This window comes from Geospiza fortis, unplaced genomic scaffold, assembly GCF_000277835.1.
Source record: "Geospiza fortis unplaced genomic scaffold, GeoFor_1.0 scaffold59, whole genome shotgun sequence".
Lineage (NCBI taxonomy): Eukaryota > Metazoa > Chordata > Aves > Passeriformes > Thraupidae > Geospiza > Geospiza fortis.
In genome coordinates, this window is record NW_005054381.1 from 3,306,360 (window position 1) to 3,320,485 (window position 14,126).

The following is a 14,126-nucleotide window of genomic DNA, read 5'->3' on the forward strand; positions in this document are numbered from 1 at the left end:
GCCAGCCCAGTGCTTCAGCAGGACTCCAAGTACTTCTCCAAACTTGAAGGCCACTGAATGAGGGTGGTGTCAGTTTGGAAATGGGGAAGAAATATCAGACAATGAGGGTGGTGAGGACCTGACACAGGTTGCCCAAGGAGCTGTGACTGCTCCATCCCTGGAAGTGTCCAAGTCCAGGTTGCATGGGGCTTCGAGCAACCTGGTTTAGTGGAAGGTGTCCCTGGCCATGGCAGGGGGGTGGAACAAGATGCGCTTTAAGGTCATTTCCAAGCCAACCCATTCTGGGATTCTGTGATCTCAGAGGACTCTACTGCCATTACTTTGCTACCATTACTCTGCTGCCACAAGCCCACAGAGGATGTCCCTTCTCAGTCCCAGGATGTCCCTGGGACAGCCATCCACAGAGTCTAATGCTAAGGGAATGAGGTTTCCTCCTTCTCAACCCTAGGGATGCAGTAGATGCCAGGGACAGCACACTGGGATGTTGTGCATTGGTCCTCCAATGTTCTCTCATGCCCCAGGTTGGCCCAAGGACTGCATCAAGGTCCCTGCTGGCAGCCCCAGTGGCATCTACATCATCCAACCCACAGGACAGCAAACCATCATGGTCTACTGTGAGATGAACACGGAGAATGGAGGCTGGACTGTCATCCAGAGGAATCACAGAGATACTCCAGTCAGCTGGGATGAGTCCTGAAGCACCTACAAGCATGGCTTTGGGAATGTACACAGCGAGTTCTGGCTGGGCACTGAGTACATCCACCAGATCACCAGGCAGAAGGTCTACCATGTCAGGTTTGTCATCTGGAATGCTTCAAACAACATGAAGTTTGCAGACTACAAACTGTTCAGCCTGGATGATGAGTTCTAGAGCTACCAGCTGAGGCTGGGAGTGCACTTGGGGAGTGGAGGATGCCATGGCCTCCAAGGGCATGACCACCATGCACGACAACATGAAGTTCTCTGCTAAAGATTGGGATCAGGACACGTCTAATGGGAACTGTGCCACCAGCTCTGGGGGTGGGTGGTGGTATTCAGCATGTCACTCTGTGCATCTGAACTTCAAAGGGGCCATGACATGGAGCAACCTGTGCCCAGGGAACTGCAGAGCCTCGGCCATCCTCATCAAACCCACGACCTACTGCTAGTTGCATTTTCATTTCCTTTCTGCCCAACCTGGGGCTAATTCTGGCTCTCCAACGAATTGGAACAAAGCAAAACCAAACTGGGTGTGCCACAGGCTCATTGCAGAGGTTGGTCATATGTAGCTACTGAATAAAATAAGATATTTTCAATTTTTTCTTCCTCCTGTAGATTTTTTCTGCTTCTCAGCTGTGCCTATGTCATGTAGTTCAGAGTCAGACCATTTAAATTACATTAATAATAGAAACAGTCTCTTGGAAACTCAGAAGTTTCCAGATCGCTAGTGCACTTTATACAACATGTGAAATGCTCAACCCAGTAGACTTCTGTGGCTTTGTCAGTTAATTTACATCCTTAGTTTCAGGAAAACTACCTAATTTCTACTGAAGATCTTGCTCAAGATACTAAAGTGCACAGACAACTTCCCACTCTGAACCTCCTGCATGTAAGGCTTAATAGATGTTAATTAGTAAAATAAATTTGTATTCAAAGAACTGTCTGAATTGTGAAAGTCTATTTCAGACCTTTGAAGTTCTCAAAGACGTTAATGCATTAGAGGGTTTCTATGCTGCAGTTCAGCTTTTCCCTGAGCCAGGGCCATGATGACTTCCCAGAGTCAGTGCTGGTAGAACAGTTGGACTTGATGTAGAGGGCTTTTCCAACTCCCATGATTCTATGATACATCCTCATCTTTGAGAGTAGAACCCTTCAGCAGATGCCACCTTTTCCAGCTTCCAGCCTCCATGGTATTTATGTACTAAAGTTGCCTCCAGTGGCATGTGAGTCCTGGAGTGCCTTTGGCTCAGGGAGATGAGAGCTGTTTCCTAATCAATATAGAGACATGAGCTAGAAAATAAAAATCATCAATAACAAATCCTCTATTACTTTGTCATGCTTGTGTGTGATTTTTTTACACTGTCGTTTTACTGCGTGTCTGCCTTGAAACGTGGGATTTCTCTCCCTGCCTCCTACTGCCTCCTGCTCCTCTGCAGTGAGTCATGAGGTGTGTGACAGGTGGGAGTAGGCATCTGCCAGCTCAAAAAGGAGACTAAACCCAGTGTAGGAGACAACAACTTACATAAAATGTTCTTGGCTATCAAGCTTGGGAATTTCTTGTTGCATTTAGAAATATTTTTGGTTTTTTTCTTGGCCAACTCTCTTGCCTTGAGATACACATGGAGATGTATGATTAAAGGAACTCTCTGCTAATGCCTTCCCCCGCCAGGCTGGACACTCACTATACATGCAGGTGGGGTGAGAGGCAGCTCAGGGGCAGTGCTCCCCACCTGTGTTGGGCTCCCAGCATCACATTCCCTTCCATGACAGGAAAGACAATTCCATTGGATATTCCATCGGATATTCCATCCTCATGGTGAGTCTCCTTAGCAAGATGCAGAAAAGTCTCTTTTGCACCATGTCCCCTCGTTATCTTTAACCAGTGTGACATTTGTCTGGAAGAGATTGTCCCCATCTGCCTTTGTGAGACCCCATCTGCAGAGCTGCCTCCACCTCTGGGGTCCTTAGCACAGGAAAGATGTGAAGCTGTTGAAGCCAGTCCAGAGGTGGCCACTGAGATGCTCCAAGGGCTAGAGCCCCTCTACTGTGGAGAGAGGCTGGGGGTGCTGGGGGTGTCCAGCCTGGGAAAGAGAACTTAGACCCCCTTCCAGTGCCTGAAGGGGCTTCAGGAGAGGAACTTTGGACAAGACCCTGGAGTAACAGGACAAGGGGGAATGGCTTCCCACTGCTAGAGGGCAGGGTTAGATGGAATATTGAGAAGAAATTCTTTCCTGTGAGCATGGTGAGGCCCTGGTACAGGGTGCCCAGAGAAGTTGCCCCTCCCTGGAAGTGTTCCAGGCCAGTTTGGACTGGGCTTGCAGCAACTTGGTCTAGTGGAAGGTGTTCCTGGCCATGGCAGTAAGGTTGGAATGAAATATGTTTAAGTCCTTTCCAACCCAAACCATTCCATGATTTTTTGAGGTGATACCTCACTTTTCCTAGAAGCTCCAAGATTGCTGTGCGTCCTCAGGCCTCTCTTGCTCTCTCCAGGGAGGTTCAGCTTGTCCCACAGTAACAGAGATGGGGTGTAGTGAGCCAGCCTCTCCAGCAGGCTCCACTTTCTGGGCAAACAACCTGGCATGCATCACCATCATGAAACCCAATTAAAATGCAACGTCAGTGTGAAAAGAAGGGATTTGAGAAGTGTAATGTCACCATTACATTTCTGCTGGTCCCCAGAGGGTGCTCTTGCCCAGGGTTTGCCAGGCAGCTTCCTGAGGGAAGGAAGTCTGGCAGACAAGGAGAGTCCAGAAATATTCTACGAGGAGCCTAGCTGCAGGCTGCAATTTTCTCTTCTATGTTCCTTACTCTGTCCTGCCACTGCATAGAGTGTTAAGATCCTGTCAGCACCAGCTATTCACACAGGGAATGTGAGAGAGGCCATCCAAGGAAAAAATCACCAAGAACCTCATTGCATAGATATCGAATCATGGACTCACAGAATGGTTTGGGATCTTAAAGCTCATCTGGTTCCATGTCTCTGCCATGGGCAGGGACACCTCCCACTAGACCGGGCTGCTACAAGCTCTGAGTTCCCATCAGTCAGCTTTGCTTTGGGCACACAAAGAATTTTGATGGTTCCAGTCCTCCATCAGTTTACCCAATTCCTGATTGCACTTTTGGTTTCACAACATACTGAGATGAACATGCCAGCCCTTCCTTTGCCTGGTGCCCCTAGAAACACAGAATCACAGAATAATCAGGGTTCAAAGGGACCTCTGGAGATCCACTGCAACCTCCAGCTCTGAAATGTGCTGAATAACCACCTCCAACCATTCCCTGTTCCTACTGCATCCATGTCTACACTGTCAGTGCCTGTCACCTCATTCACCTTTTTCCTAACAGTCCTGATCCCTTTTCTTGCAAGGATGCCATTCCCACTTCTGACCACCCATTTGCTTCATCTCTGTGACCTTTTCCAGTGTTTCTCCATCTTTTCTGAGCCAGGCACCAGAGCCACACACACTTGTGAGCTTGCTTTATATGGGGGCAAGCCATATTTTCCTTGCAATATCTGCAGCCTTTCTTTCTTTTTAATTACTCATGAACCTTCAGCTGATGTTTTCAGGGAACTGCTTACAGTTACCTTTAGCGTTAATCTAGAGTCCCCCAGTGTACAGTGAGGGATGTGCTTCACTTTACCCTTATCAACATTGACTCTCATTTGCAATGGCATCACACATTTTAGGACCCAAAAAGTCTTTTACAAAATTCCTCAGCTCTGCAACCTACCTGCCCCTGTGTAGGACTCCTGCTCTGCTCCCTGGTTGACTAAGCATCTGTCACTCCCTCCCCCAGGCTGGATGCCCTTTGCCTGTGGGATTTCCCTTCTCTGCAGCATGAGATCTGCTGGACCAGGAATGAGGGAGTTGTGATGTTCATAAAAGCCTCACTGATGCACTTCTCTGTTTCCCTCAAACAGATGTTATCTCAGAGGACTGAAGTCTGCCTGGGACTAGTGAACAGATGGCAAATGGTTTTGGTCAAAATCCTGGCAAGTCTCTTTTGCACAGCATGAGTGGAATGATCCAGAAAGTCTCTGTATCTCTGACATGTTTGTTTTGTTGTGCCTTGCCTAATTCTTAGTTTCTGAGGTCACTCACATGCCCATTACTACTTTAAAATATATACATACAGTAGTTTTAAAATTACTTCTGTCTTCAACATCTTGACAGGCAGCTTGGGACAGGCTGAGGTGATTGTAATGGATCACAGCAGGGGAAACAAAGCTGCAGACCCACAGAAATCTGGCTAGAAAATGAAGACATGGTTCTTAAGTGAAGAAATGGTGTGAAAGGGAGGTTTGCACCAACCAGTGCAGAAGCTGTCCAAACCACCTTTTTGTGCATATTCTTCTTCCAGATCTGGAAAATACCCTGGATAGCCGCTGACCCTTCTTGGTCTCACCTGGGTGATATGAAAAGTATTCAGCTCCATCTACAAACTGGATTAGGGTTCCAATGTCTGCAGCCCTCTATTCTGAGTTTATACTGTATCTCCATCAGAGGTACCTAAGCTCTCTGCCTGTGTGCTTTCCAGGCATGTGTGCTCCTTCCAGGCTGTGGGGCTGGGAAAGAAGTTGCCAGAAACTAGAGAGAAAAGAAATGTTTTAAATCTGAAATTATATGTGTTGTGTCCTTCTGTGGCTCAGGTCAGTGAGCAGATGCTTGCAACACAGGTCTGGCTGGGATGGCACACTCCACATCCTGTATTTATCCAAGATCCTCTGTCATGGAGCAGGGGTTGGTGCATCAAGCAATGCCTGTCCACATCTCTCAGGAGACCTCAGAGGTGAAGGCAACCCAGGTGGATTTAGAGTGGATATTAGGAAAAATTTTTTTCTGTGAGGGTGGTGAGGTCCAAGCGCAAGCTGCTCAGAAAAGCTGTGGCTGCCTCACCCCTGGAAGTACTCCGGGCCAGGTTGGACAGGGCTTTGAGCAACTTGTTCTTGTGGAAGGTGTCCCTGATCTAGTGGAAAGGGAGTGGAATGAGATGAGTTTTAAGATCCCTTCCAACACAAATCATTCTTTGATTTGATGATTCTTTGATTTTAAGGACTACATGACAACAAGGTGTGTAAATCCCACCATACCCAAACTCATATCTGTTCTCTCTCACATTTGTTGCTTGTATCCCCTCTCCTGCTGGATCACAGCTTTGAGCAGGCTTTCCTGGGCTGTTTCTTAGCTCAGCACTTGGCTCAGTGCCTTGGCATTGTGCTGAGCTGAGTGTCCGTTGCTATAATTTTACTTGTTTGTGTCCCTTAATCTGTATTTGTTCCCTTGAAAGTGCAGGGAGATCCATTAAAGCAGAGGCACTGGGTAAATACCACCTGCACTTCACTCCACCAGCACCCGGGATCAGTGATTAACTCCAGGTAAACAGAGCCGACTGCCAGCCAACCCTTGGCCACAGCAAGGGGGGACAGGGGACCCACAGTGCTCCTCCCCAGGTGTGTGGGGGATGTAAAAGCTGGGGTTGTCAGGACACTGTTAGAGCAGGATTGTGGCAAGGAGCTGAAGCTCTGGTGCTTGGTGGCCATTGGACATGTCCTGCTGATGGTCTGGCATGGGCGGGATCAGCCACCAGCACTATAAATAGCTCTGGCAGTGAATCTGCCCTGGGGAACCAATCGCTGAACCCTGGAGCAAGGAACAGCCGGTGGCGTGGGCTGGCTGGAGGAGGTGCCTAGGAGGAGGCGTGGTGCCAGTGTTCTATACTGGGGAGTCCAGCATGTGCTCATTGCCAATGCACTGTCTGTAGGGCTTTAGCTCAACTGGGGCACAGATCACAGTGCTGGGTCAGATCCATAAGGGTTCCCCAGTAGGCAGCAGGAAGGGCAGGAACTCAGGTGGGACTGCCGGGACCTTTCCTGGAGTCTCCGGTTGGGCCTTGCCCTGTCTCCGACTCTGACTCTGACTCAGAGGATGCAGCTGTGGGTGGCACAGGACCCAGTGCTGCGACACAGAACTACTCCCAGGTCATCCACAGTGGCCACTTCATGGTGTCGTGCCCGCACAGCGACTCACTGCCCCGGCGACGGCACCAGCGTGCTGAGCCCGAGCTGGCTGATCCCCGGAGTATTGACCCGACCCTCACCCGGCTCTTTGAGTGCATGAGCCTGGAGTACAGGTGAGTCCCAGAGCCCCTGTGTGTGTCTTACAGACCCCCAGCTAGCTGAAGGCAGGAGGCTAGATGAGCCCCATTCCCCAGCCAGGAATTTGTTTCCATCTGACTTCCTCTTCTCCATGGCCTGTGATGTGTCATATGCTCAGAAATTGCCATCCTGGGAAGTTTCAGGGAGAAAGAGCTGATGCTGGGTTGTTGGCTGTGGAGCCAGGTGAGAAGCTTCTCTGTTCCACGTGTAGCTTGACTCTCCTCCATTTTCCCATGAGATCTGGTGTCACTGTGCCCAGCTGTATTTCCTCCATGGCCAGACCTAGCACACTCTGTAGAGCAGCAGTGACCCTGTGGACAGCTAACACTCAGTTCTTTGGCAACCCAGCCCAGAGCAGGAGTCCTGCCTTCTGTCCTTTACTCTGTCCCCATGTCCTGAGGTTATTCCATGACGTGCAGTAGCACTTGGGACTGGATGGCTGCACGGGTTTTGTCCAAGGTCTCCTGAAAGCTTTCCTCCTTCTCTCCTGAAAAATTAGATGGATGCCTGCATTGTTCCCCTGCCACACAAATTGCCAAAGCCCAGTGACAGCTCTTTGGTGACAACAGGACAGACTGCAATGTGCCTTCTATGGCCACGGTCCACGTTCTTGGAGGCAGCTCCCTTCCTTTGCCAAGCCCCAAGGTTTTGAGTTCTCTCCAGCATGGCATCAGTGTGACTTGCTCTGCTGGAGTCAGTGCCAAACTGCGTGTATAGCTCTCCCAAAATGTCCAAATGTGAAAACCTTGATGATGATGTTCTACCATGTGAAAGCAAAACCTCAGCAAAGCAGCCTTGAAGAGGTGTCCATTACCTCATCCAGGATGGCTGAGCTCTCAGATTTGTCTAGGAGTCCTTGAATGCTCAATGAAATAGGGAATGTGGTCACTGCCAGGACATCCTTGGGGATGCTGGGCACAGAGACAGCACTCCAAAGGTACCAGTTCCCACATAGCTGTGTACCTCTGACTCGTCACCATATCCTAGGTGGTGGATGGGATCATCCCAGTTTGCCAGCAGCCAGCAGAGCACAGCTCTGCTCCAAGGGGCTGGGGAAGGCTGTGCTCTCTGGGAGCACAGGGAGCCTCAGCATGGGGTGACCCAGGTAAGGATCATGCTTCCTGGTTGGGCAGGTCACTCTGAGTGGCACAAACAGGGGTCATAGAGACACTGGTGGCCTTGCTGTCTTTTCCTCTTCCAGCCCCATTCTTTCTATATCTGGGCCCTGCAGCTTTGAGGCTGGAGAAACAGATACTGCCACACCAGGGTGCTCAAACTGTAGACTCATGAGGTGCAAGGCAGCTTCAGTGTGCCCCTGGGCTCTGGAGCTCCCAGGCAGAGTGGAAATGGACAGGGTACAAGGGCTTTGACACTTGGAGTACTGTGTGTGGCTGGGGGCTGGCCATTCCGCTACAGTCAGGGTTCCATTGCTCCAGTTCTCTTTACTCCCTGGACTCTCAGTGGCTCATTTCCTTCCTGCAGTGAACATGGCAGTGCAGATGCTGGCTCCTATGTAATGGGACACTCACCTAAGCCTTGTCCAGGGATGGGACAGCCACAGCTTCTCTGGGCAGCCTGTGCTGGGACCTCACCACCCTCACAGGGAAGAATTTCTTCCCAATATCCCATCTAGCCCTGTCCTCTGACACTGTGAAATCATTCCCCCTTGTCCTGTCACTCTAGGCCCTTGATCAAAATCCCTCTCCAGCTCTCTTGGATCCTCTTTAAGCACTGGAGAGGCTCTAAGGTCTCCCCGGGGCCATCTCTTCTCCAGGCTGGACAACCCCAGCTCACTTTGCCTTTCTTTTGCTAATACATTTTTGACACACTTGTAGGCAGCAGCTGGAGAAAGGTATCAGGGTGAGAAAATTGAATTAAGTGTTTCTGATGCATTTCTACATTTAGTGTTGTCTGATTTGATACTTCTCTGCATCACCTGCCATTCCACACCTCCCCTCCCAGCCAGGTTCCCAAAGGCAGCACAGCCTCAGTTGGGGTCACCAGCCCCATATCCCCCAGCCCTCAGGAGAGCACCCACAGTTAAGCTCAGACTAACTTCCTAACCAAGGAGAAACCACTGTAAGCTGTCACCTGGAAGGCACCTGTGGAGTTCCTCATACAACCCTCATGCAGGGCAGGGCTAGATCCAAAGCCAGGTCAGGTTGCTCAGGGCCATCACTTTGACAGATGGAGCCCTACGATGTGACCCCACCACCTACTCAGGGTTGCCCCTCTCCCACAGGGAATTGCTGTCCATGGCTCTAGTTTGGTGTTTACCTGTTCCAATTCTTATGTCTGTTTCCCCTTGGCCTTTCTCAGTGCATGTTTGAGAACTGTCTGTCTCTGTCTCCTCCTTAGGGCAGCTGATGGCAGTAATTCTCTCTTCACCTTCTTTAGGCTGAACAAACCCATCCCTGACAGTCCTTTTCTGTCACATATATTAGTCCCCACGACCTTGATATCCTCCTCCAGGACCACTCCAGTTTGTAAACCTCCTTCTCTTGTCCATTGGACACCATGTCCGGACTTTGCCATAGCAGTGTGGAGCAGAGGGGAAAACTATCCTGTCCCCTCATGAGCTGTGACTGCTGCAGCCACCCATTCTTTGCTGTCTGGGCTCACACAATTTCAAAGGTAACTCACTAAACTTTCCCTAAATATTTTTCAATGGTTACAGCTGGAATTCTTCCCCTCTCCAGCATTCTTCCTCTGCATTTCACAGACATTATAGCAGTCCTGTCTCAACCTAAGCAATCATTCTGGGGATATGACTTACCTTCCTTCCACGGGCAGGACTGTGCATCACCCCTCACTGGTGAAGAAATGCTCTCTCCACATCAAGGTTTGCTTCCCACAGTAATTTGTTTCCTCAGATCCCCCAAAGGGAGGCAACTCCCCTCTCTGAGGTCTTCCTCCTAAGGCTAGGATGAAGCAGTTCCTTTTTACCTGTATTCCAGGACATTTAGAGCAGCTTCCTGTGTAATGATCCTTTCCCACTCATTCTCCTGCAACATCCTGCATTCCTTGAATCCTTCCCCAGAATGGTGTTTCTCCCTACAGCCCACCTGGCTGCATCTCATTACCCAAAAAGCTGAGGGTGGAGCTGAGCTCCTTCAGGAACTGCTGTCATTTTGGCCTTAGCACGAGAAGGCTCATCCTCTCCATCACCACAGTGTGGCCTGCACAGTGTTGTGGCTAGGTTCACACCCCCTCTTGTGCCTTACTGTTGGGAATCACTGACCTGGGGAACATCCTTCTGAAGGAAGGAAAACTGGGGGCACACTGGGAGATGTGAACTGCAGTCACTTGTGGTCTTACCTGGCAACATCTGTCTTGTGCTCCAGAGAGATTTGACAAGCAAGGGACATCAGGCTGGGAAGTTTCTTGGAGTATGCACTCAGCCTCTCTTGTGATTTAAAACAAGGTCTTTGGGGGGCCAGTCCCCTACTAATTCATCCTCTTGTCAGCCTGTGTCTCCCCTGGGAGAAGAGGAACTGCTGCTATTGATTCTTTAATTCACAGTGCCTAAAATGCTCACACAGGGGTAGTGAACATCAGGCAGCAACTCCAGGAATGCACTCACTGGAGCTCATCATTCAACCCGATTTTTTCTTGCAGAAGACCTCCATTCTAAGGGGTCTAATGAGTGGGAAAGGCTCGTGCTTGGGCTAAACGCACCCATGCTGCATTGTGGCTCTGCTGTCATTCGTGGCAGGGAGTTGCACTTCTTTCTTCTGTCATTCCCCAAGATTTCCCTGTTCCCCATTCCCTGAAACTGCTGGATGGGTAAATGAGTCATAGACCAAACAAGGTACTGCTGGATCCATGCCAGTGTTGGACCCAGGCTGAGCCCTGTTGCCACCACACCCTATCCCACAAACACCCTGTAGCCAGTGGCAGGATCTGTGTCCCCCTCCTTCTGATAATGTAGGGCAACAGGACCCCCAACCTGTTTGGGGCACCCTATAACATTCCCAGGTTCAATGTGAAGTTTGCATCCATCTCCGCAGGGGAGATTAATTGCAGGGAAGGGTGGGGTCCTTTTCAAGGCATAGCAGGGAGCAAAGATCAGCCTGTTAAGCCCCAAAACTGAAAGGATCATGAAGGGGGAAAAAAGGCATTTGGTGATAAAGCTCAAAGGCATCTACTGCCTCCAGGCCCCACAGCAACTCCTAGCCATGGCCCACTGGCCTCACACGAGGCCAAGGTGTGTCCCACAGGCTCAGGCTGCTCTTTTCAGCTGGCTGTGAGTGAGGAACATGGCCTTGACCAGTATGATCTGGCCATGTGCCCAGGAATCCTGTCCCTTCCATTGGCTCCTCCACTTGGCACCATCTTGCTGTTTGCCATGCGTGCCTGGGGAAAGTTCAAAATCCTGGTGATAGCAGAGTAGTCAGTGTCAGCCTTAACTCTCTGTAGGCTGGAGTCACAGGTCCTTCTCCAGCCCCTGGGGCCATCTGTCAGGCTGGGTCTCCCTTGGGAGACCATCCCCATCCACTCCTGCACCTGGTCCTAGACACATCCCTGCATCAGCCTCTGGAATTGTAGGGGTCCCCAGTCTTCTCCCTCTCCCAGAGGCAGATTTCAAGGAAGGTCGAAACAGAACACACCAAAATCATTATTTGAGAACATTTAGAGGTTTCACCAGCTTTAATGAACAAGTCAGAGGCTTCATGCACCACTCTTATTCCCAGCACCTCCCTGGGGACATGGCCATGTGGCACCTGGAGGGACTGGAAACAGGGGATACAGCACCCTGACACCAACTCAGCTTCCACCTTTCCTGCTCCAAGCATGTACCAAGGAAAAGTGGGAGTCAAAGCAGCACCAAGATATTTAGGGTACAAACTGTCTGCTGGAGAGGGACATGGCTTCCCAGGCAGGGATGCCATGCAGCCTGCTGCTAGCTCTCAAAGTGACCCCTGGAGCACCTGGCATTGTCCCAAGGCCCACGCTGTGTTGTTGGGAGAGCTGGAGATGTGAAATGGATCCCAAAGTAAGGCAGAGGGACCCTGGCCTCCCACACAGAGTTCCTGGGGCAGCAGGACCCTCAGGACCTTTTTGGTGGCTGCACATGAGGGGCTGTGTTCCTTGGCTGGATGGAAACAAGATGAGGAGTGAAATGAGGCTTCCTGCACTGCAGGTCCTATCGGGGATGCCACCACCACTACTATGATGAGCTGCAGAACAAACACAGCTGCCTCTGGGAACCAGGAAATGGGAATCGGGGAGCTCAGCTCGGGCTGGGGGTGCAGGTTTGCAGGAATTGGTGTGGAGAAGAGGCCAGGGCAGCTCTGACTGGCTGGTATCACTATGTGTCTGTCTTGGAGAACAGGCAAGTGTCCCTTGCCATCCTGAACATCCTCCAGTGTTGTCCTGCCTTCCCAGACCCTCCATAAGGGCTGCCCTTGATTGCCTCAGCTGAAGGTAGCATTTTCAAGCCTTGCCTGGTGTTAAAGGAAGGGTCAGAATTACCTGTCCAAACCCTGTGATGATGCAAGAGGCACTACAGTACATGTTACCACACATCTCACCTGGGCAGGAAACTTACCTTCCTGTCCCCCAGGGCCAGGACATAGTTGGCTTGGTCAGGGGCAGCAGGATCCCACCTCAAATCTGGGGTTCAAATATCAAGGAATCAATGCCTCAGTGGGCTGTGCTTTAATCCAGGGGTTTGAGAAGCCTTCTGTGGGTGTGTGAAGCTCAGGGTTTAGGTTGGTGCTGCTCCCAGGGTGTGCAGGAGCTTGGAATGCTCCAGTGGGTGCTCCCACAGGTGCCTGGCAAGTACTTGCAGCAGAGTCACGTGGCTGTACCTGCTCCTGACCTGCCTCCAGGTTGGTGGCCCCTGTACATCTTTCAAGGTGGTGCCCCTAAGCCTCCCCTTTGCTTGGTGTTTCAGTGGGAAGCTAGTATCTCCGAAGTGGAAGAATTTCAAGGGACTGCGGCTGCTTTGCTGGGATAAAATTCGACTCAACAATGTGATCTGGAGAGCATGGTACATCCAATGTGAGTATGGGTGCCAGACCCCACTCTGTCTGCCAGATGCCAGGCTGTGCCAGTGGGATGGGGCTGGCACTGGAATGACTGTGTACAGGTGCAGAGATAGGGATAGGGCATGGATACAGCCAGCTGTATTCTCCCCTGTGCAGATGTGGAACGGAGGAAAAACCCTGTGTGCAGCTTCATCACCCCTCTGGAGGGCATGGAGGCTGATGAGCACCGAAAACCAGAGGTAGGGCAGCATCCCTTGCAGCTCTCTTGGGCAGAACCAAGGTCTGTATGGCACAGTGGGGATCTGGGGACACGTTGCATTTCATAGATTTGCTGGAAAAGGTGTTTCTGATATGGCACAAGGAAAGCAGCCCTGGCTATGGGGTGCGGGGCCAGAGAGCTCAGCCTTAACCCCCTGTCCTGCCCCCCAGGCTGTTGTGCTGGAGGGCAACTACTGGAAACGCCGCATTGAGGTGGTGATGAGGGAGTACCACAAATGGAGGATCTACTATAAGAAGCGGGTGAGTGGCTCTGCCCATGCTGCTCCCCATCCTGTGGCAGTGCCAGCAGTGGAATGGAATAGTGTGATGGATGGAACACGGCTCCCTGGAGCCATGGCTGACAGAGCAGAACATGACAGGCTTTTGCCAGCATGGGAGGGGGATGCTGGCTGACCCCCTGAACTCTCCCTGCCTGGGGGATGACATAGGCTCTCTTCTCCTTCCAGCTCCGAAAATCCACACGGGAGGGAGGGATCTCCAGTCCAAAGCAGGTGAGTCTGCTGAGAAAGGGTGGGAAGAGGGAGAAAGGGGAGGACAGTTTGGATCCCTGCACTGGGCAGAAGGGCAAAGAAAAGCAGGGCATGATAAGCCCACTGGAATGAGATGCTAAGCATCTGGGATGCTGGATTCACCCTCTGGAAGTAGCCAGGAGTTAAGGTTTGGAGGGAGCAAACACTGCAGGGAGTATGGGAGCTGCCAGGGGAGCAGCCAGGGAGCCAGACATGGACCCCACCCATGAAAGGCGTCCACTCGGCTCCTTTGCTCTACCTCACGTAGGACAACGATGTCTGGAGGCCAACGGAGAAATGGTGCAACCAGCTCTTCTGCAACGTAGTGCCCATGCTGCTTGGGGATGAGGAGGAAGAGTGTGGGAGCAGGCAGCATTTTGATTTGGACACCTTCCTCTCGGACATATCTGACACCCTCTTCACCATGACACAGATGCCCAGCACCCACCAGGCACTCCCCGAAGATGGTAGGTGCTGCAGACCATGCTT

General features: G+C 51.1%; 1 protein-coding gene and 1 pseudogene across 1 annotated transcript in view; both read left to right on the top strand.

Moving 5' to 3' along the window:
• LOC106631909 overlaps positions 1-1,148 on the top strand; it is a 3,783-nt pseudogene extending 2,635 nt beyond the window's left edge.
• Positions 1,149-5,457: 4,309 nt separating this feature from the next.
• The window catches only part of MLXIPL (MLX interacting protein like), an 18,788-nt gene continuing 10,119 nt past the window's right edge, over positions 5,458-14,126 (top strand). The window contains 7 exon segments of the mRNA XM_031060391.1: positions 5,458-5,490; positions 6,527-6,831; positions 12,756-12,862; positions 13,006-13,088; positions 13,279-13,368; positions 13,575-13,619; positions 13,906-14,104. Of these exon segments, the coding sequence (XP_030916251.1) occupies positions 5,458-5,490; positions 6,527-6,831; positions 12,756-12,862; positions 13,006-13,088; positions 13,279-13,368; positions 13,575-13,619; positions 13,906-14,104 (862 nt within the window).